General features: G+C 44.7%; 1 protein-coding gene across 11 annotated transcripts in view; it reads right to left on the reverse strand.

Moving 5' to 3' along the window:
* The window catches only part of Susd1 (sushi domain containing 1), a 123341-nt gene that overhangs the window by 57740 nt on the left and 42683 nt on the right, over nt 1-22918 (reverse strand). For all 11 annotated transcript variants that reach the window (NM_001427255.1, XM_006238212.5, XM_039111047.2 and 8 more), the window contains 3 exons: nt 13398-13577; nt 3730-3827; nt 2654-2840 (listed from right to left, as the gene is read on the reverse strand). In NM_001427255.1, coding sequence (NP_001414184.1) covers nt 2654-2840; nt 3730-3827; nt 13398-13577 — 465 coding nt within the window. The remainder of the gene's footprint in view (nt 1-2653; nt 2841-3729; nt 3828-13397; nt 13578-22918) is intronic.

The following is a 22918-nucleotide window of genomic DNA, read 5'->3' on the forward strand; positions in this document are numbered from 1 at the left end:
GAAAGAAACTGACAAAGGTGTCAGCAAACCAACTTCGTCAAAGGGGTGAAATTTAACGATTCTATGAGCAAGGCTGCATTCCAGAATCATGCAGACTTCCCCAGAGCAGTCGCGCGCGCTCGAGTGTGAGTGTGTGTGTGTGGTTTATATGGTATGTATGTGTGGTTTATATGGTGTGTGTGTGTGTGTATATGTGTGTGTGTATATGAGTGTGTGTGTGTGTATGTGTGTGTGTATGTATGTATGTATGTATGTATGTATGTATGTATGTACAGCTCCAGTTCACCCGAGGGTGTGTGTGTGTGTGTGTGTGTGTACAGCTCCCGTTCACTTGAGGGGAAGTAGTGTCACCTTGATAGTAAAGCCAAACAGCACGATGTGCAGAACGTAGGAGGACAGAGTGACAGACCTTTGCGATGGTGCACAAATTCGGACTGGAGCAAAGGTCGAGCATATTCTGCTTCCAGTCAGTGTTACTCCATATAAACTTCAACCCCCACTAGGTTAACTTGCAAATGTAACCCACTTCCATTTAAACTGCCAATAACACAGAGCACTGCAGACGTGACCCCCGGGCTCTGTCCTGCCCCAGGCTCCTTATCCATTAGCTCCAAAATCTGGGAGATATTAATAAGCGGCGTCAATGAACATGAGCTCACATGTAAGTGCTTCATCAAAGATAAATTTAATTTGGAGGCCCACAAGACCTAAATGCAGACTGTCTTCCACTGTCTCTTGAAAATAAAATTTCCCTGAATTCAACGTCCTTCACTGCACCTTCCACACCACAACTCTCTCTGAGCCAAAATACATAGCGGGTCTATCTGATTCCAAAGATCACATTTTTTTCCCTAATGGAAAAGGCACTTGAGGGGCAATCAGATATCTGTAAGACCGCTGTCATCCCGACTCAGTGGCAGACATGTTTGAAGGCCTTTGAGGACCTCTTCAGGATGCGTATCCCTGAAAGCCCATGGAAGGTCATTCACTACAGTGTCCCTAATTATGGAGCAATTTCTTATTTTTTTTCCTCACACTATATACCTGAAGTAAAATAATTTTTTTCATTAAAAAATCCTGAGGCTTAGCTTCGAAGTTGGCCTTATATTATTCAATAGGCAAACCTATTATTTCTGCCTGATGGTAGGCTGTCATCTCCCTCACACATGGTGACAGCCATATAGGAGGTAGCTTTTCTTCTCTTCTCCTTTCTTTTCTTTCTTTTTTAAGATTGAGTCATTTATTTTATGTATGTGGGTTCACTAAAGCTGTCTTCAGACACCAGAAGAGGGCATCAGATCCCATTACAGATGGTTGTGAGTCACCATGTGGTTGCTGGGAATTGAACTCAGGACCTCTGGAAGAGCAGCCAGTGCTCTTCACCGCTGAGCCATCTCTCCAGCCCCAGGAGTGTATGCATGCATGTGTATGAGGGTAACCATAGAGGCCACAAAGGACATGGGCCTCCCTGAAACTGGGGTTGCAGAGTGGTGAGCTGCCATGTGGCCGCTGGGGACTGACCCTCTGCAAGCAGAGTGAGCTCTCTTACCTTCCGAGCCATCTCTCTGACCCTGAAGTCTCTGTAAAAAAGAACCGACTTGAGCTGGAAACAATGCAGTTGGCCAAGTGTTTGCTGCACCAGTCTGACCATCAAGTTCACACGATTTACTCTCACTGGGAAATATCTTTTAAATCCCATGACAATCAACATGCAGCAGTCTATTCCTACTTTTCTCATACATGCCTGTGTTTGTTCATGCATGTGTTTATATGGGTGTGTGGTTGCATGTGTATATGGTACATGTGTGTGCAGATGAGCCAGAGGTCAACATTGGGTCTCCTCAATCATTTATGCTTAAGAAAAGGTCTCTCGCTGAGCCTGGAACTCACTGATTTGGCTCCACTGGCTGGCCAGCAAGCCCCAGGGATCCTCCTGCCTCCCAGTGCTGAGATTTCAGATACATGACTGCTCAGGGCTTTTAACATGGGTTCTGGGCATCCAAACTCAGGTCTTTATGCTGTGTGCCCAGCACTTTACTCAGCCATCCTCCCAGCCCTTCTCCTCCTCCTCCTCTTTCTTTTAGACAGGGTTTCACTATGTAGCCCTGGCTATATAGACTAGGCTGGCCTCAAACTCACAGGCACTAGACTATAGAAGGCAAAATTTAAAGGCATGCACCACCAAGTCTGGCTCCTGTTCCTACTTCTTAATACTCCTTTGGGCCCACTCCTCTCCGTTCAACCAATCAGATCCCTCTGCACCCTAGGGCTGCCCCCTGTCCCCCCTTAACCACTGTTAACTGACTCAGCAGCCAGAGCAGCTCATAGTAAATGAGAAGCCAACTCTTCAGCTTCTCTGCAAAGATAAGCCGTGAGACCCTCTACTTCCTCATACACCTGCAAACTCATGACATCAACACCATGTCCTTTCTGTTACTACCACTTGTCCCCAAGGACTCACTGAAAACAATTGCCAGCGCCATTCAGCTGTATGACAACAGAATAAGAATTTTTCCTACTACGCCTGCTTTGGTTCTACCCATGGAGTAGCTTCATTCCTCCACCCACACTGACAGAAATCCCCTGCCTTCTTGGTTCCCCACATCTGTGCTCAGAATTCCCCAGGAGGAAATGCTTCATTCCCTTCACCTACCAGCGGTCTGGAAGCTAAGGCTGGCGGGCACAGAGCGCCTGGGAGGGGCTGCGGAAATGCTCACGGTGTAATTGGCTCCTTGTTGGAGGTGCAGGCACACTTCTGGGGTCTTGCTGTCTGTGGTCACATTGATTGTCTCCTCATAAACGGACTCCACAGCATCTGGCTGTAGTCTTTCAGTGTGTATCTTTAGAAGAGGAAACACAAGAGAATCCGACAGGACTCCAGTCAGAATAATCGAGGCCTCCTGGTGCTGGGCGCTGTTTCTCCGAGGGTCCCATCTTAGATACTATGTAACCATGGAGGTGAGTAACCACCAAGGAGAGAGCGCCTGCTCTGCTATGAGGTACCTAAAAACAACGCCTAGTCAGCCCAGGAACCAATGAGCCCTAAGCTGAGACAGAAGTGAGAATTCATCGCTCTTCTGACCACGAATGAACAATAAAAGGAAGTTCTCACAACAAATTAGCACAGGAATTTTCTCTGGGGCAGGACAGCACAAGTTCTTGGAAACGAAGCAATAACGGGGATGCCAAACATAAATGCCCGCCCTGCAATCACATCCGGTAGGATGGCATCTACGCTAGATGTAAAATATGCGTATGTCTTAGAAACCCCGCCCACTTTTTAAAAAGGGCAATAGAACCGGAAAACTAAGCATCTTCATCCTTCTCATTCAAACCATGCAGCAGGTAGACAGCAGTGTTAAACAGTGTGGTTTGCTGTTTCCCTAGCTTTAGAAGCACCATTGGTTTGCTTGCATGGTCACCTGTGTGATAACAGTGTTGTTAACAGAGAAAATAATTATTCTCTAAGTGTATGGGTGTAAATGACTTTACACCCACTTATCCCACTTATACATGAAACTGTGCTGTTTCATGAGTTACACTATCTGTAGCTTGTAACTATACATTTGCAAACAAATACAGCTTCACTTTGTGTGACTGAAGGTAGGAAGAAAAGCCAGCAGATGGAAAGGAGGGAGGTTGTGGGGGAGGGGGAGGGGGAGGGGGGAGCTCCTGGCAAGTTCTTTTGGTTTCCATTTCTGCATGTGGAAGGTAAAGCAGCTCACTTACCAAGTACGTGACCTTGGAATTCACTCTCTCTGGGCTTCTTTGCCATCTCACACAGGTGTCATTAAACACCCACACATCGTGAATTACCATCGCTATTTCTAGAATAGGAAAAATGAGAGGATTGACACATGAACCTCGTCGATGGGCTCTGGGGAACGCCATGGACTCGGGGCCTCTGTCCAGCTGGTCTCCTTGCTGCTCACCAGTCACGCTCTGCTTCAGATGCTGAATTGAGCATTCCAAGTAATCCCAGATGGTTCATCATGAATGAGCCTGGCCCACTGCCTGACCAGGCAAAACAGGGAAAGATGGCTGCCTGAGGGTGGGGAGGACTCCAACTGTGATTAGCCTCATGGGCCACTGGATGCCACTGGTGCTCCACTCAGAGACTGCAGCAATGCCCAGGAATGAGCTGACTGGTGGCTTCCTAAAAGCACACAGGGAAGAGCTGCTTCTCCCTCACCTTACCCCGGGTGGTAGGCATTCACTCAGGTGACTGCTGAATCCCAAAGGGGAAGTAGCACGGGTCAGCACGAAGGATGGTCCCTCAGGAGAAGCCTGGGGTGAATATGTTCTCCACAGAGTCCCTGGTCACCCTGGGACTCCTCTAGCAGAAGCCATGTGATCCTGATCTGGTGAGAAGCCAGATTTCTCCCCTTCTGCTGGTTCTAAAGAACCTGCACTTCCTGGGATGAATCTGGTAATGTGGGAAGTCACAGGACCCCCGTAAGTAACACAGTTTCCAATGGACGCTGCCTTCCAGCTACTTACAAAGTTGCTCAGCCTGGCATGGGGAAAACCTACCTTTTCGCTTCTTAAAATCAAATTTCCTACAGATAAGTAAAGTTATTTCTATTTGCAAAGGACATAATCTCATATGCAGACACCCCTAAAGAATTCAAACCTTAAAAAACAAAGGAACACCGGGGCTGGGGATTTAGCTCAGTGGTAGAGCGCTTACCTAGGAAGCGCAAGGCGGTCCCCAGCTCCGGGGAAAAAAAAAAAAAGGAACAAACCAATCCACAAACCAAGAAAGGAGTTCGGGAATGTTGTAGGACACAAGGTTAGTATGAGTTTCTGTGCCCTAGGAATGAATGATTAAAGGATAATAAAGGAACTTCTTTTACAATAACATCAAAAAAAGAGGAAAAAAATAACAGCAAAAACCATTTTAAGTTAGGCATTGCTCTGTCATCCCTAGAGACAAGAATTTCCATTTCATCCAAAAAGAATATTCCATGACCCTATTCGAGCCTTCTTGAGGAGCCAGACACCTCACGGGCTCTAAGTCTAGTGTATGCCAGCCCTGCACACCCTTTGACATGACTGTGTTTGCCTCTACTCTGGGGTTTCCTTGCTGTGGTTCACGAACATTGCCCTTTTTGTCCCTGGAGGCACTGTCTTAAGTGACTGAGTTTCCACAACTTTTCAGAGTGCTATATCCTCAGTGGAGCAGTGCTCACCCAGCCCCAGGGAGACCCGGATGGTGCAGCGCCCCACCCACCCACCCAGGGAGACCAAGGATGCTGCAGTCTCCCCCCCCCCGCCCCCCCAGGGAGACTGCTGCAGCCTCCTCTCACTGGTTTTTCCTTTCCCTTAGTTCCCAAACCTGCTCTGTGAGTCTTTACTCCCTATTATGTAATAATACAAACTTCTGGTTCTGTTTGGGGAGAAACTCAAGGTTAAGACCGCCATCAAGATAAATAAGAAAACATGCATACCACACAGGCACAAGGAGTTGGGTCTGAGCTTCAGAACTGACTTTTGTTTGTTTGCTGCTCACTTATTTACTTACTGTAATCAGCTTGATTGGCCACTGGATACCACTGGAATCTACTTGGGGAGGTTGGAGCAAGGCCCAGAACTGGGCTTAGTGTTACATGCTACAACCTCCACACTAGGAAGGTGGAGACTGATGGATGGATCCCTGTCCCATCTAGTAGGTGAGGTCCAGTAGTGAAAGATCTCTATTCAGAAGCCCAAGTTTGGTTCCCAGCACCCACGTCAAACAGTTCACAACCACCTATGAGTTAAACTCCAAGGGATTTGACACAGTCAAATCATCTGCCGTCACTACACACACACACACACACAAAGAGAGAGAGAGAGAGAGAGAGAGAGGGAGGTGTCTCGAAAATTCTTTAATTTCTCACCTTAGGAAATAATACTCCTTTTATTGGCTAAGAACAGTAAATCTGTAGGGTTAAAATAATTCTCTTGTTCAGAACCAAGGTCAACTTGGTCAACTTGGATTCACCTGGATTACTAAATTGGTCATATGACATGGTCTATCATTGGTTTTACAGATTTACTAACTCATTCCATGTTGGCACTATGTAGAGTCTACATCCCATCACACTTGTGTTTTGAGTAAATCCAAGTCACATATTAGTAGCTGAAAATAAATTGAGACTGAGAAGAAAACACAAATTTCTATAGAGACATCAGAGTGTCAGCTATGAAGCCTAAAAAATTCATAGGTTTCTACATCAGTATTCCTCTTTGGAATACAATAATGTGCAAAAAAAAAAAACAAAAACAAAAACAAAACAAACAACAACAACAACAACAAAAAAAACAAAACAAAACAAAAAAAACCCAGTTGTCATCAGGGAAAAAGCAAAACAAAAAGAAAAAAAAACAAAGCAAATGAAAACAAACAAACAAAAAATGTAATGGCCTTGTTCTTTCATCTCCCTGGTTAGCAAAGGTGATTTTGGTACCAGTCAATTCTTCACTGGGTAAACTTCATTGCATAACTGTCCATTTCTGCGACTGCCCACTAAGGCCCGGGACTTTTAACATCTTCGCTCCCTCAGACAGTCTTCTGATGTAGCTCAGCAGTTGGTCCAGAGGAAGCAGAGGTCCCCGCCTCCCATCTCCTCTCTCAATTGCCAATAAAGCAAACAGCCTTCCTATTTGGGGTGCCTGTGTCGTCCAAGTAGAGATTAGAAAAGGGTTTCCTTTCTCGTTCTTCCTTTTCGCTCATTCACTATGACAACTGTAAATGACATCTCAAAGATGCCATCTGCCTCTAGCCTGTGCCATGCTATGCACAGATGGGACCCAGATCTGCTTATAGCAATGCCAGATATTCCATCCCAAAGAGTAGCTTAACAAAGTTGATGGCTTTTCCCATCAACTACCTACAAACAAATTGAAAAGGCTATTTTTCCCCAAAATTCCAGGTGTTAAATGTCTGTATTAATGCTGCCCTTTGAAAATATAACACTTGGAAAAAGGTACACTAATTCTAATCATGCCAATAATTGAAAATCGCATAGGGACTGACAAGATGGTTGAGTGGATAAAGGCGCCTGCCAGCAGGAGGATGACCTGAGTTTGATCCTCAAAACCGTGAGGAGGAAACAATACTCCCGTAAGTTGGCTTCTGACCTCTGCACGCACCGACACATACACACAACTAAGAAAACAAGTGCCATAAAAATCAAAAACAAAGAGATAAGAGAAAAAAGCATACAAAAGTCTTGTTCGGTCTGGTCTCCTCTGTCACTTACTGCCCATGACTAAGAGCATTGCTACCCAATGACAGGCATCCTCCTGTGTCAAACACTGGACTGTGAAGAAGACTAGACCATCAGTTCTTCCCTCAAGAAGCACGTTGCTTAGTGGAAGGAGCAAACGCAGCGGCAGGCAATCAACCCACGGTCCACAGCACCACAGGCTTCACACAAACACAGAAGGGCACAAAGGAGGAGGACCCGGAAGACCCGGGAAATTCAGTTTCATGGCGGGCGCAGCCTTGGAACATAAGTAGCTGTAGAGTAGTGGGGAGAGGGGGGCAGGGAGAAGAGTGAGTCTGAGTATCAGGCCAGTGAAACAAATGTCAGCTAGGTACAGAAGCGAGGCTGCGGAGGAAGCACAGGATGCAGCCGGGGAAGGGCTTGCTTGCCAGATTGTGGACAGACACTCTGAGCAGAGGCAAGCTGCAGGATAATGATGGGGACCATTTTCCATTCGAAAGGAAGCATTAGGGTGCAGAAGGACCGGAGGTCATAAAATAGAATATAATGCTATTTCCTCAACAACAACAACTATATGTCAGGCTCAGACTGCTCTTCCCAGGCCTGATTTCATTCTCCCAGCAGTCATAAGAAGCAGTAATAGAACGAACACTTATTAAGTTATAACTATGGACCAGAGAGTATGCACAGGACTTTAACCTTCAAAACATCCTGGCTGGACAGAGCCATGTCCAGCTTACGGTCCCAAGGCTTGGATGTTAAGTAACCTGCAAGGGTAAGGCGACATGAGGGACAGAGTCCAGACTCGCAATTAGACGTGTGCGTCAGACTCCCCTGCTAGGAGCCTCTTCGCTAAAGTAATCAAGAGGCTACAGGATAAAATCTGGGTGCTGTATTATAAAACAAGAAACAACTCTGAAGGAGAGGACTGGGAGGTGAGGGAGGAAGGACAGAGAGAAGTCCAGGCTGAATGCCAGCCTTTGAGCCCAAGAATCTGAATGAATGGCCCTTCACTGTTTTCCTCAGAAGCACAAGAAGAGACAGAGCAATGAACTGCATTTAGGACATGTCAGATATGAGTTATCTGTTTACTGTCCAATGGAAAAACGGCCCAAAAAGCCATGGGTTGTGCATAGAAACAGAAGACGTGGGCGGGTGAAAGTAAGACATCCAAGTAGGTCACAGAGAGGGGCTCAGTGCAGATCCCTGATATCCAAGAAGACCCTCAGACAAGGGCAGTGTGGGGGACAGGGGGGCTGAGACGAGTCCCTAAGAGAAAGTATGCTCAGGAAGCGAAGGACGGTGGGGAGTGTGGCCCCCCTCCACTCTCAGTCTGCTTCCTCACTCCATCCAGGGAGGGTACAGCACGTCATTAAGGCCAAGAGGCAAGGTCAACCTCCTTCACTTCCACCCTAGCAAAGGCAACCTCCCTCTCTCCCACTCTGCATCCCTTTTCCTTAGTGAAACAGTCCCAGTCAAGCTTAGACTTGGGGTTTGACATTGGTCAGAAGTAGGGAGAACAGGCCTTGGGTCTGTCTAGCTCTAGGACATACAGGCATCTCCAGTGTGACACAAAGAAGGGCCCTACAAGGTCCTATTGAACCTGTACTGGATTTGGGATAATAAAATATTCAGCTTGGCTTTACTTTATCCCGTTTGTGTAGGGTACTTGTACAAATATAGTATATGGGTATATGTATAGCACACATATATGTGGATTTTTTTTGATATTCAGTTAACATCTAGTATTTCTCTGTGTGGCATTTACTGTATTTTTAATCAGTTATTTAATGTCTACTTCTTAGAGTGAAACTTGGTCATTGCAAAAGCTGCACTTATCTCTTTAAACCTAACAAATGACTTAGACAAAGACATTCACAACGTGTCTTCTTATCTGATTGATTGGTTAGACAAATGAATGGGTGATCAGCAACACTAAAGTATAGAAGGGTTAGGTAGGGTTAGGACAGCACATGGGTTTAGCAGCTAGATGGTAAGGAGAAGGTAATGCTAATTCCCCTTCCATGATAGGCAGAGATAACAAGGGAAGGAAAGGAAACTCTCTCAGAAGACCCACTGTACAGGGTCATCGGGGACCAGTCTAGTTTACTCTCCTGGTTTACAACGTGGGCCCCTCTTTGGGTTTTGAAAACACAGAAAGAATGAATTCAGGTGGATACGTTCAATATTGTCTCCAGTCTAAACAGTTCCTGACTCCAAAAAAGATCCGATGATCTTATGACAGAGGCCACAGCCAAACTCTGAGGCCATTCCCAAGCAGACTGCAAAGCAGGCACACTTGATGACTGTGGCAGCAAGGCACGGGGACACATCACGGAACAGATGTGTGCTTGCCTATAAACAGCCCTACGCCTCCTTCCTTTGTGTTCAGCCCTAAGGTAAAGTCAGGTAAAGTGGGTAAAAGCATCATGCCTAAACCACTAAAGTAAATTACACACTTTACGGTGATATTCGTGGCACATGAATAAATGTTTATTGTTCCCTGGGTATTAGTTTTTGTGCACTTTAGGAAAACACATCTACCTCATCAGAGTCATGATATACCTTGTATTACAAAGAATCCTTGATTGGTGTATTAAAACTAAGATTGTCTCCCAGGCGTGGTGATGTGTGTCCATAGACTTAGCTTGGGAGACTAGGGCAGGGAGACCTCTCAAGAACAGGAATTTAAGACTTGCCTGAGCAACGTAGCAAAACCCCTAAATACGCCTGCGTGTGTAAAATCTGTGAATATATGTGTGTATATATATAATTACATATATGCTACTTAAGAAAAACAAGCTGTGAAGATAATTCTTTAGTTATATCAAAGGTCGTCAGGGTGGCATGCAAACAATTCAATCGTGGGACAGCATGAACAGGCAAGTGAGGGCTTCCACGGCTTCCAGGCTTGAGTTCAAATCAGAACTCCGTCGAGCACTGGTTACAGAATGACCCTAAGGAAATTGCTCAACCTCCATGAGTCTCAGATCACTGAACTGAAAATACTTGCTTTACAGGTTTCGAGGGTAAAATGAGATCAAGCACTAGGGTCCCCAAGGGAACCCTGGGTGTGGCAGCTGGTGTGCAGGATCCCAGCAATGATATTGGTAGCGATGAGTGTCATGTACATCCTCAGACCCAGCCCAGCGGTGGCTAATGCAGTACTGTGCCCATTCATCCCAGACAGCCCTTGCTTCCCACTTAAAACGTACGTGCTTCAAGCAAGCACTGGCTAGGCTGGTGAGAAGGGCTGACAGCCAAGGAGGGACAGCGGGTAACAGGAGCTTGGTAGCATTCGCAGTAGTGCCGGGGGCAGGTTGTGGGATGCAGAAAGGTTCCTGGGAGAACAACAGTCTGTGTTTCGACAGAGTTGTTGCTCTCCTAAGAGCATGGAGTGATGGACTGACCGAGTGTGGAGTGTTAACCTTGTAATTATTAACCCAGACTGGAAACATGAAAGGTAAATGACCTGTGTAGAATGGGAGCCAGGGACAGCCTTATCAAGAACAAATCAGCCTCTTTGATCTTGAAGTAAAACTGAGTCATTAATGTGAAGCTTCCACCTCGGGTTTTTCCAGACACTAAAGTAGTTGCCTAATTCCCAGCTGTCTGGAGTTTCCAGTTCAAACTGGCCTTAGAGGAAAAAGTCCTACCACCTTGTTAAGAGTTCACACTCTATTAAAAAACATTACAGATCTGAGCCACTAACACAGAGGCACGGGGCTTTCAAAGATACTTTAAAGCAATCTAAACAATCTGTGTACAGATAATCCGTCCTACCCAGTCAGAAATTAAACACAGGCATATAGACAGAGGGGTAGACGGAGGGAATTCAAGGGAAGATGACGGCAGGGGAAGAGGTGAACCGTGAAACACAATAAAATAAAAACACACTGGGGGATTCGGGATGGCTTAAGGTTGAGGAAAAACTGGGAAAAGAGGGAGCAGCCAAGCAAGAACCATGACAACCACATCTCTTGCTCCATTTCCAGAAGCTTCTCCAGCCTTCCCCTCCAGAGATGATCTGCACAGAAGCATGAATTAATCAGCATGCAAATCCCTCCCTTTATCTGTGAAAATCGAATTTAGCTGCCAATCCTGATCGAGGGCACACAAGCCTCCTCACAGAAAGAGCCTCACTCCCGGGGAGAATGCCTTTTTCTCTCCTGAAATCAAAGCTTGCATAAGCCCAGGGAAACAGCTGCAGCTGGAGCTGCAGACTTAGTAAAAGGTGGAGGGCTGAGGACAGTAATTATAATTAGCGGTTACATAACATGTTTGCTCTTCAAAGTGCTGCAAAAGGATCAGCTAATTAATAGCTTACTGTGCCCCGCGCAGATCCCCTGGTTTTTCATGGAGTGACTAATCCTTGTGCCCCCACTGAATTCTGAATGGTGGCAGCAGAGGACCTTGGGCAGCGAGACCACAGCGATACCCAGCTCTCTTATGGAGCCATTTCTTGGGGAACAGTTCTGGGAGAGAGCTGTCTTACATCCTCCGGGTAAGTCCTGGAGGTGCTGCCAGAGAGGCGATGCTAAGTTAGAGAGACCATCAGTCTAGGGAGGTTGGCTTTAGAGAAAATGCAAGATGGTACTGGCTTGTTCTTGCTTCCCTGCTCACCCAGGGAGACATCTCCGAAATGAGGTGGCCTAGATCTCTGAATTCTCATCTTCTGTTTCCTCCCCACTCCACAGCCTACACCTTTTGAATATACGATGGTGATAGCTGAATGTAAGAATTGTCTGTCTCCTCCAAGAGTTCCTTCCCCACAGGTTTCAGCAGCCTATGATGCTTTGAATTTATTTACAAACCATTGCAAGGACATGTGAACCTGCATTTCCTCAGGAGAAAGCTGGTTCTTCTACCACACTGTAAATTCCAAAAACGTAGTGCTTTGCACATAGAGTACACTAAATATACATATATATCTTTGGGATGAACAGATGGGCAGGATGGATGTCATCAAATTTCTCTCATAGGGATGGCGAATTGGCTCGGACCATTGGTGCTTATCAAGCAAGTGTGAGGTCTGGAGTTCAACACCCAGAACCTCCATAAAAACGTAGGTCATGGTGGCTTACTTGCATAGTCTTAGTGCTGAGAAGACAGATACAGACAGATCCCTGGGCTTCACTGGCCAGCTAGATTAATCTAATTGGGCCAATTAATCTCTGGGCCAATGAGAGATTCTGTCTCAAAAAGAAAGAAAAGAAAAAAAGGTGGAGGTCCTTAGGAACAACATTGAGACTAGGCTGTCTTCTGGCATCCATGTGCACTTGCACACACAGGTAGAAATCACCTGTGCACGCGCACGCACGCACACACACACACAGAAAAATGAAAACTATGATTTAAAAGATAGTGTTGTATGTATGCATGTATGTATACAATAGAATACTCTTCACTGCTTAAAAGTAAGGAAAATGACATATCCTATATTGTTGGTGTACCTTAGCAGTATCATGCTAAGGGAAATAAGTATTTCATGACTCTACTTCCATGGGGTGCCTAAAGTAGTCAAATTCCTGTGAGAACAAAGGCAAATGGCAGGGTGCCAACGGCTGTGGGGAGGAGGAGTGATGGGCTCCAGTTTTAGAAAATAAGTTCTGGGGGTTGGGGATTTAGCTTAGTGGTAGAGCACTTGCCTAGCAAGCACAAGGCCCTGGGTTCGGTCCCCAGCTCTGAAAAAAAAAGAAAAGAAAAGAAGTCCTGGAGACCGGTTCTACCATGGTGTGGACGTATATAATACCCATGGATTCCATACTGAAAACAAACCAGTATCATGCAGTTAAATAAAACTTAACTCCTTGGATTTTGTCATCTTTTGTCTGAAAAGCTGTCATATCAAAATGTGTCAAGAGTATACACTCCTCCAAGGAAATGGTTCATAGAGTCGCTTTATCTCAGCTGGCTAAGAGGAGACGGTAAAACACACACACACACACACACACACACACACATACTGTGAACTACGGTGTTTCAAAAGATGGGTGTGTAAAATTCCCTCCGTATGTTATTTTCCCAATCCTCCTCCTACATCATCACGGTTAAGCTGATAAATCCGAAGCCAAATGCCTACCCTAGTAAATGGCAGAGGTGAGTGTGACCCAGAGGGAGGCAGCCACACCCCTTCTGGTGCTGTTCCAGGTAAACAGGAAGCCAGCAGAAAGGAATCTGTACCTGCACATGCATACGTGATCTCACTCCAGGAGCCGCTGTCTGTGCAAACAGAAGTGATCTTTCCTCCAGGACTCTCAAAGCCCTCCTCGCAGTCATAGTGAGCCACACTCCCCTGGCTGGAGCTGTGATTCCCCACCAAGATGGCGTTCTGAACTTCAGGGGGACTGCCACAGCTGATCTCTGCAAGGAAAGGCAAGAAGACATCAGTGAGGAGCCCTGACTCCCATCCCCGCAATTAGGCTCTCAGAAAGAAACATTTCATGATAACAGAGGCCATTCATCTGGGAAAAGAGAAAACCGACTCCCTCAAATAGTTCAAATGTAATTATATAAAATTAAGGTTATTCAGAAGCATAGGAAACCGGTGTGCCTGGATTTAATGAAATTTTCAAACGTGCACACAGAGAGAAGAGCCAAATTAGGAGGTGGCTTATGTATAGAGCTCCTTGTGTATGAAATAATACATCTTAGGGTTCGTTTACATGTTAACGTTCTCTGGAACTTTTTACTATGTATCTTCAGATCCTTAACTCTTCAGTGGAGGACAGTGCAGTTGTAGCAACTGTTGTCAACTGAATAGGAAATAAAATATTACAGAATCCTTGACATTCTCAAAGCAAGGCAATGCAGAAAGTGCTTATCTTTCTATAGTCACATCACACTCAGCTCTCAAGGGGAAAGGTCACTCGCAAAGGAGAGGATAGATCAGAAAGCATTAGAGTGAGTTCAAGTTTCCTTTTTATAACCTTAAAACTACATATATATTGTATTAAAAGATAGTAAACTACATATACATTGTAGTGCCAGCCAAAGCAGGCTTCAGAGCACAAGTGCAGTATATCCGGAGACTTTTAATCTTCAAAATTGTCACGGGTACCTTTTCTGACAAAAATTCAAGTGTACTTAATGAAATACTGGCTTAATAAATCCTTGTAAGCCCAGAACTTGGGGGCTGAGGTAGGGCAACTGGAAGATCAAGGCCGGCCTGGGCTGCAGAGTGAGACTGTTTCCAACACAGCACAGGACTAATGAACACATGGTTCTCGTCTCCTGCCCTTGCCCTCTGGGGGGCAACCGTGGCTGAAGGCCTCTGAGCTTTACTCAGTTTCCTTCTTATATTCCACTGGTTGTGTTGACTCCAGTGATGGGGTTCACTATTCAGATCTAAGCCCACTTTCCAAACATCCTTTTGGGGACTTTTTAATTTTATTTCAGATAAAAGACTTAAAACATACAAATAAATGTGAATGAGTATGCAAATCTGTCTGTAATATTGAAACAACAGAAACAACTCAAATGTTTATCAAAATAGAGTTGGGTGTAGGTGTGGTCAATCCACCTGTCCTCCCAGCACCCAGGAGGTGAAGGCAAGAAAAACATTGATGGCAGCCTGGGCTACAAGAGGCAAATAAACCACGGTATGACTGTGCAGTCATAAAAAGACCAGAAAGATCCATGCACTCGTGTGAAGAGATTCCAGGATACACTACTGAGTCAAGAGCAGATTTCGTGTGTATAAAATTCATGGGCATCTCTGTTTGCATGGCTTTCCCTTTCTTTGACTCCAAAGTTAATTACATACGTATGTTCGACAAAGGATTATATAGTGTGTGTTTCAAAAATACACAGGAACTTGAAAAATACTAGTTATTGGCTGTTAATAGACTCTTACAGTTTCTACCAAAAAAAATAAAAAGTAACCCTGTTTAAGGAGAAAACAAATCAGAATAGGTATGTCTTAAGAAATGGAGTGTATAGGTTTTGGGAAGAACATGGATGAACAATGGAATTGGTAAGGCACACAGACACATCTCTGTAGCCATGTGTTAAACTGGACCACTCAATATAATCTTAAATGATTCTAAAGGTTGAGCAACAGAAACACAGTTCCAAAGGGTTTCAGTAAAACGTGAGCAGTGAGGCTTAAGGGACCGGTAGAGCTGTCTCCGTCACTGACATGACAGATCGCAGGTACGATGCTACTCAAAAAAGAAAAATATAAAGTAGGACTGGGAATGCACTGGTAGTAAGCCCGAAGTGCCACCCCCATCCCCAACACCATTGAGCACAGAGTAGTGCTGAAGCAGGAGGATCAGAAGTCAAAGTCCGCTCGATAGTGCATGCTGTAATTCCAGCACTTGGAAAGCAGAGGCAAGAGGATCTCTGTGAGCTCAAGGACAACCTGGTCTACATAGTAGGGTATATACCAGCCAGAGACACCGAGAAACACTGTCTCAGAAATAAATAAATAAATAAGTAAAGGTTCAAAGTCAGCCCGGGATACACTCAGTAACGCAGAGCAAGGGAGAAATATAATGAGATCTACATCTACATGTGATCTCAGCTGTACCTAAAAATGAAAAGAAAAAGAAAATCTTTATGCTTTCCATTTTGATTTTGAGTTTTCTACTTCATTTGTAAAAAGTCAGGAAAAGCTGCCATACCTCTAAAATAAAAGCTCACTCACTGAGTTAAAGCATTCAGAATAAAGACAACGGTATATTATGTTCCCACGGCCTCATCAACCATGCTTGGCCTTAAGAAGGTAGCCTCACCGAGCCTGCTGGTGTAAGCTGTCATCCCAGTTACCCCGGAAGCTGAGGCGAGAAGATCGCAAGTCCAAGGGCTGTCTGAGCTGCTTTGGGAGTTCAAGGCCAATGGAAAAAATGGAGTAAACCTTGTTACAAAATAAGAAGTGAAATGTGGGCCAGGGGTGTGGCTTATGGTAGGATGCTTGCTTAGCATGCACAAGACCCTGGTTCAAATGCCCAATGCTATAAAAAAAGAAAAAGAAAAGAAGGAAGAGGAAGAAGGTTAGAGAAGATGAAGGTCCTCTTAAGCCCTTGATACAGAATTAGTGGATCTAAATGCTCCTCTCTGCCTCATTCTGGATGCTTGGCCTGGTGTTGTAGGACCAAGACTTACTTTCCTAAGAGATGCTGGCAAGATCAGACTCTCATCAGTTGCTCTTGGAGATACCCAGAGATCTGTAATAAATACAGTAGCCCAGGAGTCTGTGTTCATTATATCACAATATTCAGTATGTCAGTGTTCTGGTTAAATTTAGCTTTCAGCCAATATAGACTCAAATCATAAGCAGTTAGGGCCAGAATGAGGAGGTCACTTCATAAAAATCCCATCTTTATCCACTTCTTAGGTCCCAAGTTCGGTCACAGGGCTCTGTTGTCTTTTTATACATGTTTACCAGATACAAGACCCCTTAGCCTTCACTGTGTTTTTCCAGCATCAAACCTTTACTGGCCCCAAACATTGCAAGGCATCGGTGTGCACATTATTTGTGTGCACATGAGCAGCCAACCAAACGAGTAGTTAATGTTTTCTAAGACTGCCCAGTTATTCATGTACAAAACGTCTGGTTTGAGCCAGGATTCAGTCAGAGCAGGTCTGAGAGGGAATAAGAGAGAAAAGCTGAAAATTGAAACATTAATGAAGAACTGAAGTTGAAAACACAGCCTGTGTACCCTGAATATGGACTCCCAAAAATCTCAACGGTGAGGTTAGGACAGGAAGCAGCAAGAGAGAGCTATGTTATTAGAGGAATGCAGGTTCCAAGAGAGTAAGAACATGGTGGACAATGAAATTGGTTTCTGTCTTAAACATACTCAATGGCAGTGGAAGGCATGATGACTTTAGTTGTGATTGCAAGAACTTTATAATTAATATAGAAGAAAATCACCAGATTAATGACAAGTCATTGGATTGGTCTTTCGAGAGGAAGACTCAGAGCTGACAGCACCCACAGTTCTGTGAGTTTTCCGTTACTGAGATGTTCAAGTTGCATAATCCCTTGGCAGAAGATATTCAGGAATACTACATGATCTGGATAAAACACATTCTTCTAAGCACTTGTCAGTAGGAATCACCCAGGGAATGTATCAAGTTATGCACGTTGACTATTAGAGCTTTAGTGTGCAATGGCATCCGTGGGCTCCATGTTTGAAGACTTGTTCTTTAGCCAATGGCACTGTTTTGGGAAATTGTAGAAGGTCCAAGCTGGGAAACACATATTGATGGGCATGAGTCTAGGACAGTACCTTAGACCTTCTTTTAATCCCTTCTACTTCCCGGTCCTCTAAGATATGTTAGACCATGGCTGTCATGGACAGAACTAGCCACCATGCCTTGTCCAACATAAAAGTCTATTTCCCTTTGACCATGACCCCAAATGAATAATTCTTCCCTTAACTTATTCTATTAGATGTTTTGTCACAGCAACCAGAAGAACATCTGACACAGAAATCAGGGCCAGGAAGTGAGATCTCAGCTATGATAAACTTGACTGTGTGGTTCATAGACCTTCTGTACTAGCTTGTTGGAGAAATGTTGAAGAATGTGGAGCTCTGGGTTAGAGAGCCTTAGAATAGAGCTTAATGGGTCATTCTGATGGCAGCTAGGAAGATCAGAATAGAAAAGTGCAGATAGCGAAGGCCCAGCTCATAGTTTGGGAGAACACAGGTTCTGCTGGGGATTGAGCTAGGGGTTATTTATGTCACATTCTGTCAAAGAATTGTGCTCTGCCTGGCCCCTAAAAGTTTGACAGATGCTGAATTTGAAAGTTATTATATTAATTTGCTTGGTAGAGAAAACTTTCTAAGATGTCATAACATCAAAGATGTGGCATGATCGCCGTTCACTTAGTCTAGCTAGATTTATAGTGTGGGTAGAGATTTAAAAGCAAAACAGAAAGTTTCAAGTTCACTTTTAGCAGGGAAAGGAGCATGAGAGACAGGATGGGTGTGGACAAAACAGTAGTTGTTAGAGTAGGCCATTAAAAGAAGCTCAAACTCTGAGTTGTAAAGGCACAAAAGCTACGATAACCTTGAGAGTGAGAGCCCACCCATCAAAGGTTCTAGAATGGAAAAGTGCAAGCTAATTATAAAACTTTCTTTAAGAAGGAGAGTGGGTGGGTGGGGAGTATATAAGTAGAGAGTACCACTGCAGGAGTTCCTGCCCCAGCTTAAACAGGACTGCCCAGAAAATGTTTCTCCTGGGGTCAGGCTGGCAGGCTCTCAGAGACCACTCCACTTAATTGCTGCTGGCTCTGCAGGAATGTGGACTCAAATATTCCAGGGTCATGGGGGCTCACATCAAGATTTCAGGAAAGAAGGCAGTGAGGCCGGAAAATGTGTGAAAGGATTGGATTCCCTGCATGTGGCTCATAGGTGGGCTGTGCGTGGGTTATGGCAGACACGTCAGAAATGTGGCTGTGCTGGCCCAAGGGAACGGGCACATGTGCTTCAGGCACCAGATCTGTATAGGCAGAGCTACTCAAGACCCTTGAAGCCCAGATGTTGCTACTAGAAGCCCTGAGCTCTGGACAGAGGTTCAGAGGTTGATGCTTTCCCTGGTGGGTTTCTGTCTCGCTTTGGTCTAGCCTTTGCTTGTTATCATCCAGTTCCTCCCTTTGGGATGGGATGATTTACCCTCAGCCAGAGTATAATGGAAAAACATATGTAGGTTTTGACTTCATAGCTGAGAGTATGCCTATAGTTTAGAAAAGACTTTATACTTTTGACCAGTGTTTAAACTGTTAAAACTATTGGGACTCTTGGAGTTGGGCTAAATGTATTTTTTTATTCTGCGAGGGTCATCATGGGCCTACTGAGACCAGAAGTAGAATATTATGATTTCAGTGTAACATGTCTCCCAGAGGCTCACGTGTTGGAAGCTTAGTCCCTAGCTGGTGGTGCAGTTTGGAAAGGTGTAGAAACGTTGGGATGCAAAGGCTTCCTGAGTAACATGGGCAGTAGACCTTGAAGATCATAGACTGGTCCTGATTCTAGGCCAAACTCTCTGCTTCCTCACCTTTGTGGATATAGAAAACTATTCCCCAAGCCCCTGCTGCTGCGAACCAGACTCTTCAGTGGTGTGTCTTCCTTGCATGATGGGCTCTACCTCCCAAAACATGACCCAGGAGAAACCACTCTTCCTTGAAGTTGTTTGTGCCAAGTGTTTCATTACAGCGTTGAGAAACATTAAATAGAATGATGAAGGGCCACCCCTGTCTCTACCCAGAGATAACTCTTCAGGCTCAGTAATACTTAATAGGGGTCTAGGACACCCTCACTTTTACAAATCCAGCTGGTTTTGATGTATATCCTCAGCTGGACTTTGACGTGAGGTTTTTTTGTTGTTGTGTAGTCGTTGTTGGATTTTTCTTGCGGGGTGGTTTGTTTGATCTCTCTTTTCCTCTCCCCTCCCCCCACCTCTCTTTGTGCGTGCGTGTGTATTTGTGTGTGGTCACAGTGACTTGCTCTATTGGCTTTTCTGGCTGGAGCTCGCAGCAATGGGATCTGAATGAAATTCATCGCATGAATTCCAGCAGGGCTCACGGATTAAATAAGTACTACTCACGCTAACCCTCCACAGTAAGGACCATGTTCCCGCCATACAGGGGGAGACATCTCATGTGGATAACAGACATCCAAAGTCACAGGAGTAACGGTGATGCCCCAGCGCTCATTCATGAGCTACTGCATCTCTGAAATTGTCCAGTATTTTCCTCTCCACTTGTCCTTACTCTTGCAGAACACTTTCTTCCTCAACCATAGAAGAATCCATCTCAAGGACTGATGCTCCGACAGAGCTGTGGGTGATAAAAGTTCCCCCCACTCTGGTGGTCTGTGACAATCTGTTCTATGTGTGCCTGTTTGTTGAGCAACAAGTTCATGCTGGTCGCTACAGCAGTAAGCACAATGGACAAAGTCATTGCTCTCACAGAACCTCGTGGGTCAATAGACAAAGACATCATGAGAAAAATTCAGACTCTGGTGAAAGCTGAACATTAAGTAAGACACTGACTGTGACAGCACACAAAAGACGCTTCCAGTAGAGGACTGGGAGTAACGTGGACTCTCTGCAGATGCAACCTCTTTATTAGGACCTGAGGGATGACCCAGCCATGTGTAGAACTAGAGAATATTTTAGTCAAATAAAACAGCCCCAAGACAACAAATGTTCACTGGGATGCAGGGGGAGGAATCATTATGTGTAGGTCACTGTTGTTGGGAACGTAACATAGTGCATCTAACAGGGGAATAAGTTCAGAAGTTTCTCAAAAAAAGTTAAAACAGCACAAATACAAGCTATACCATTCCTGGGTACATATAAGAAATCTATGTCAGGGGGTTGGGGATTTAGCTCAGTGGTAGAGCACTTGCCTAGCAAGCACAAGGCCCTGGGTTCGGTCCCCAGCTCCAAAAAAAGAAAAGAAAAAAAAAAAAGAAATCTATGTCAGAATACTACAGAAGGTTTGGAACTGGAGATCATTACGTTAAATAGTGTCAGCCATCATGTGACCTCATGTTCCCTCTCATGTGTGCAATCTATATTTTTTTAAGGATGCAAAACTAGGTGGGGAAAGATTATCTGAGAAAAGGCAATGGAATCAGAGAGAGAAGGGGAGATTTAAAAAGGGAGCAGCACAAGGGTGTATGAGAATGATCAAGGGTATGTGCCATGCCATGGGCCTCAACAGTTTGGTAAAAACAGCATTCACAGAAATCCCACCACACATAAGCGGCCTCCTGGATTTATACCATCACATTTAAACCATGTAGGGCAGATGGTTTCTTTTAGCATGGTGTTTACAGATACGAACATGGAGTTTCGCTTAAAATATATTCAAAAGCCACACTACTGGCAAAAGACAGAGGTGCCGTGCTTCGTGAGACCCATTTAAATTTGGGATCTTTAAATCCAGGCACCTAACAATGAAGGCTTCACACTAGGCCCTGAATAGGGCAGACCTGACAGGGCAGCCAAGCCCTGAGATGAAGTCACATGACGGTGCATTCAGATCGGACCACAAGGTCTCTACGACAACCCTCCCAGTCCAATCTTATCTGTGAGACATTTCCCAGAGTGAGAGGGTCCTAGGAACAGATCTCCTAGTCGTGTAGCCGTCTGCACTGGAGCTGTGTGTTGGTCACCTCCCAGTTGAAACAGAAACATTCCCTCTAGAGGGAAGATGATGGCTGACAAGAAGCTTGGAAAATGGCAAGACCCAGGAGGCCCTGCCCAGGCTCACATAAACGGCAGACCTTTCAGTGGAGTGGTCTGCAAGTTAGGCAGGACTCAGTTTTCCCAAGTTGTCACCTCTGCTGGGGTGAGGTTTTTCTGTGATGTGACTGCTCCTATATGTAATACTATAAAAATAAATAAATAAATAAATAAATAAATAAATAAATAAATAAATAAAAAAAACAAAACAAAGCAAAATTCTGCTTCACCAAGCTGGACTTGGATGGAGCATTTCTTTGATCTGTCATGGGTGCTTTGGGGGGTGTAGTAAACAGGTAAACAGGGGTAATGCATGACACGAGGGCCTGGTCTGGGTCTTACCTGGAACATGTTCCCCTGCCACAAATGTCTCCAACAAGCTTGAGGTCATTCCTACTAACGACCAATTCAGCAATGCCAATAAAGATTCAAATCTACACTGAAACCTTCCACAGCCCTTACCACGGCAAGGAAATAAACATGAGAACAGTTTATATGCAAAGGAAAGAAAGACTTAAAAACACAAATTTGTGTGGCATATGCATGGGGTTGTTCATTAAAGCGCATGTTTCCCCGGCTAATGACATTATTAAGTAACGACGCCCGAACCCGCATCAGAAATACGGTCACCTAATTATGAGCATGGCTGGGAATTTTCCCTTCGTCTCCCATTGTCTACAGTTTTATTTGAATAATCAACTTCAAAACAGGTCTCCCCGGTGGGGGGAAGCAATGTGGAAGTTTCAGAGTCCACACTGGTAGTAGAAATCATGTCTTCTATTGAGGTACGATGGTCTTCCTACTCATGAAAATAGTCCAGAAGGAAATCAGTTTGATGGAAGGTACAGGCAGCTTGCAGCGTCTAATCAAAACCGACTACACCGCTTGTCGCCCACATTGGTGGCTGTTTATTGTAAACACTGGCCCAACAATGGCCGTTGATGCTAGAAACAGCAGGGTAATAGAAGGCTTCATCAAAGACTGTTTAGAGATCAATAAATAATAAGCTAAGGAAGCAAAGAAAGTGACCGGGAGTGCCTATAAATCATGGCAGGTAGCTTGCCAGTCCCCAGGAGAATGGATAATAGATTCTAACGATTCCAGCTCCCTCCCCGGTGAAAAAGGTCCCAGAAAACTAAGTGCATAGAAAACTCTACAAAAGAGCAGAAACAAGTGTGCATACTAAAAGAAAAAAAAAAAAAACACATTAAAGTTGGTTTTCATTTTTACCCAGCAATAAATAGAAATGGCTCTATCATGCTTAGGATCAAATCAAGTTTACAAGACACCTGGAGAGCGGCGGAATGTGGGGCTTGTAAGGGCCCACGTGACGGACACAGTCTGAACCCACGCTCTACACCACCCTTATATTTTGAACCAGATAATCCAACACAATCTCTAGACATTGTGGGCCTTGCCCATCATCCCATATTTTTAAACATCCCTTGCAGAATGTGTGTCCGAGTTCCAAACACCATGGATGGTGTTAGGGTTGTTGC

The sequence above is a fragment of the Rattus norvegicus genome, chromosome 5, assembly GCF_036323735.1.
Source record: "Rattus norvegicus strain BN/NHsdMcwi chromosome 5, GRCr8, whole genome shotgun sequence".
NCBI lineage: Eukaryota > Metazoa > Chordata > Mammalia > Rodentia > Muridae > Rattus > Rattus norvegicus.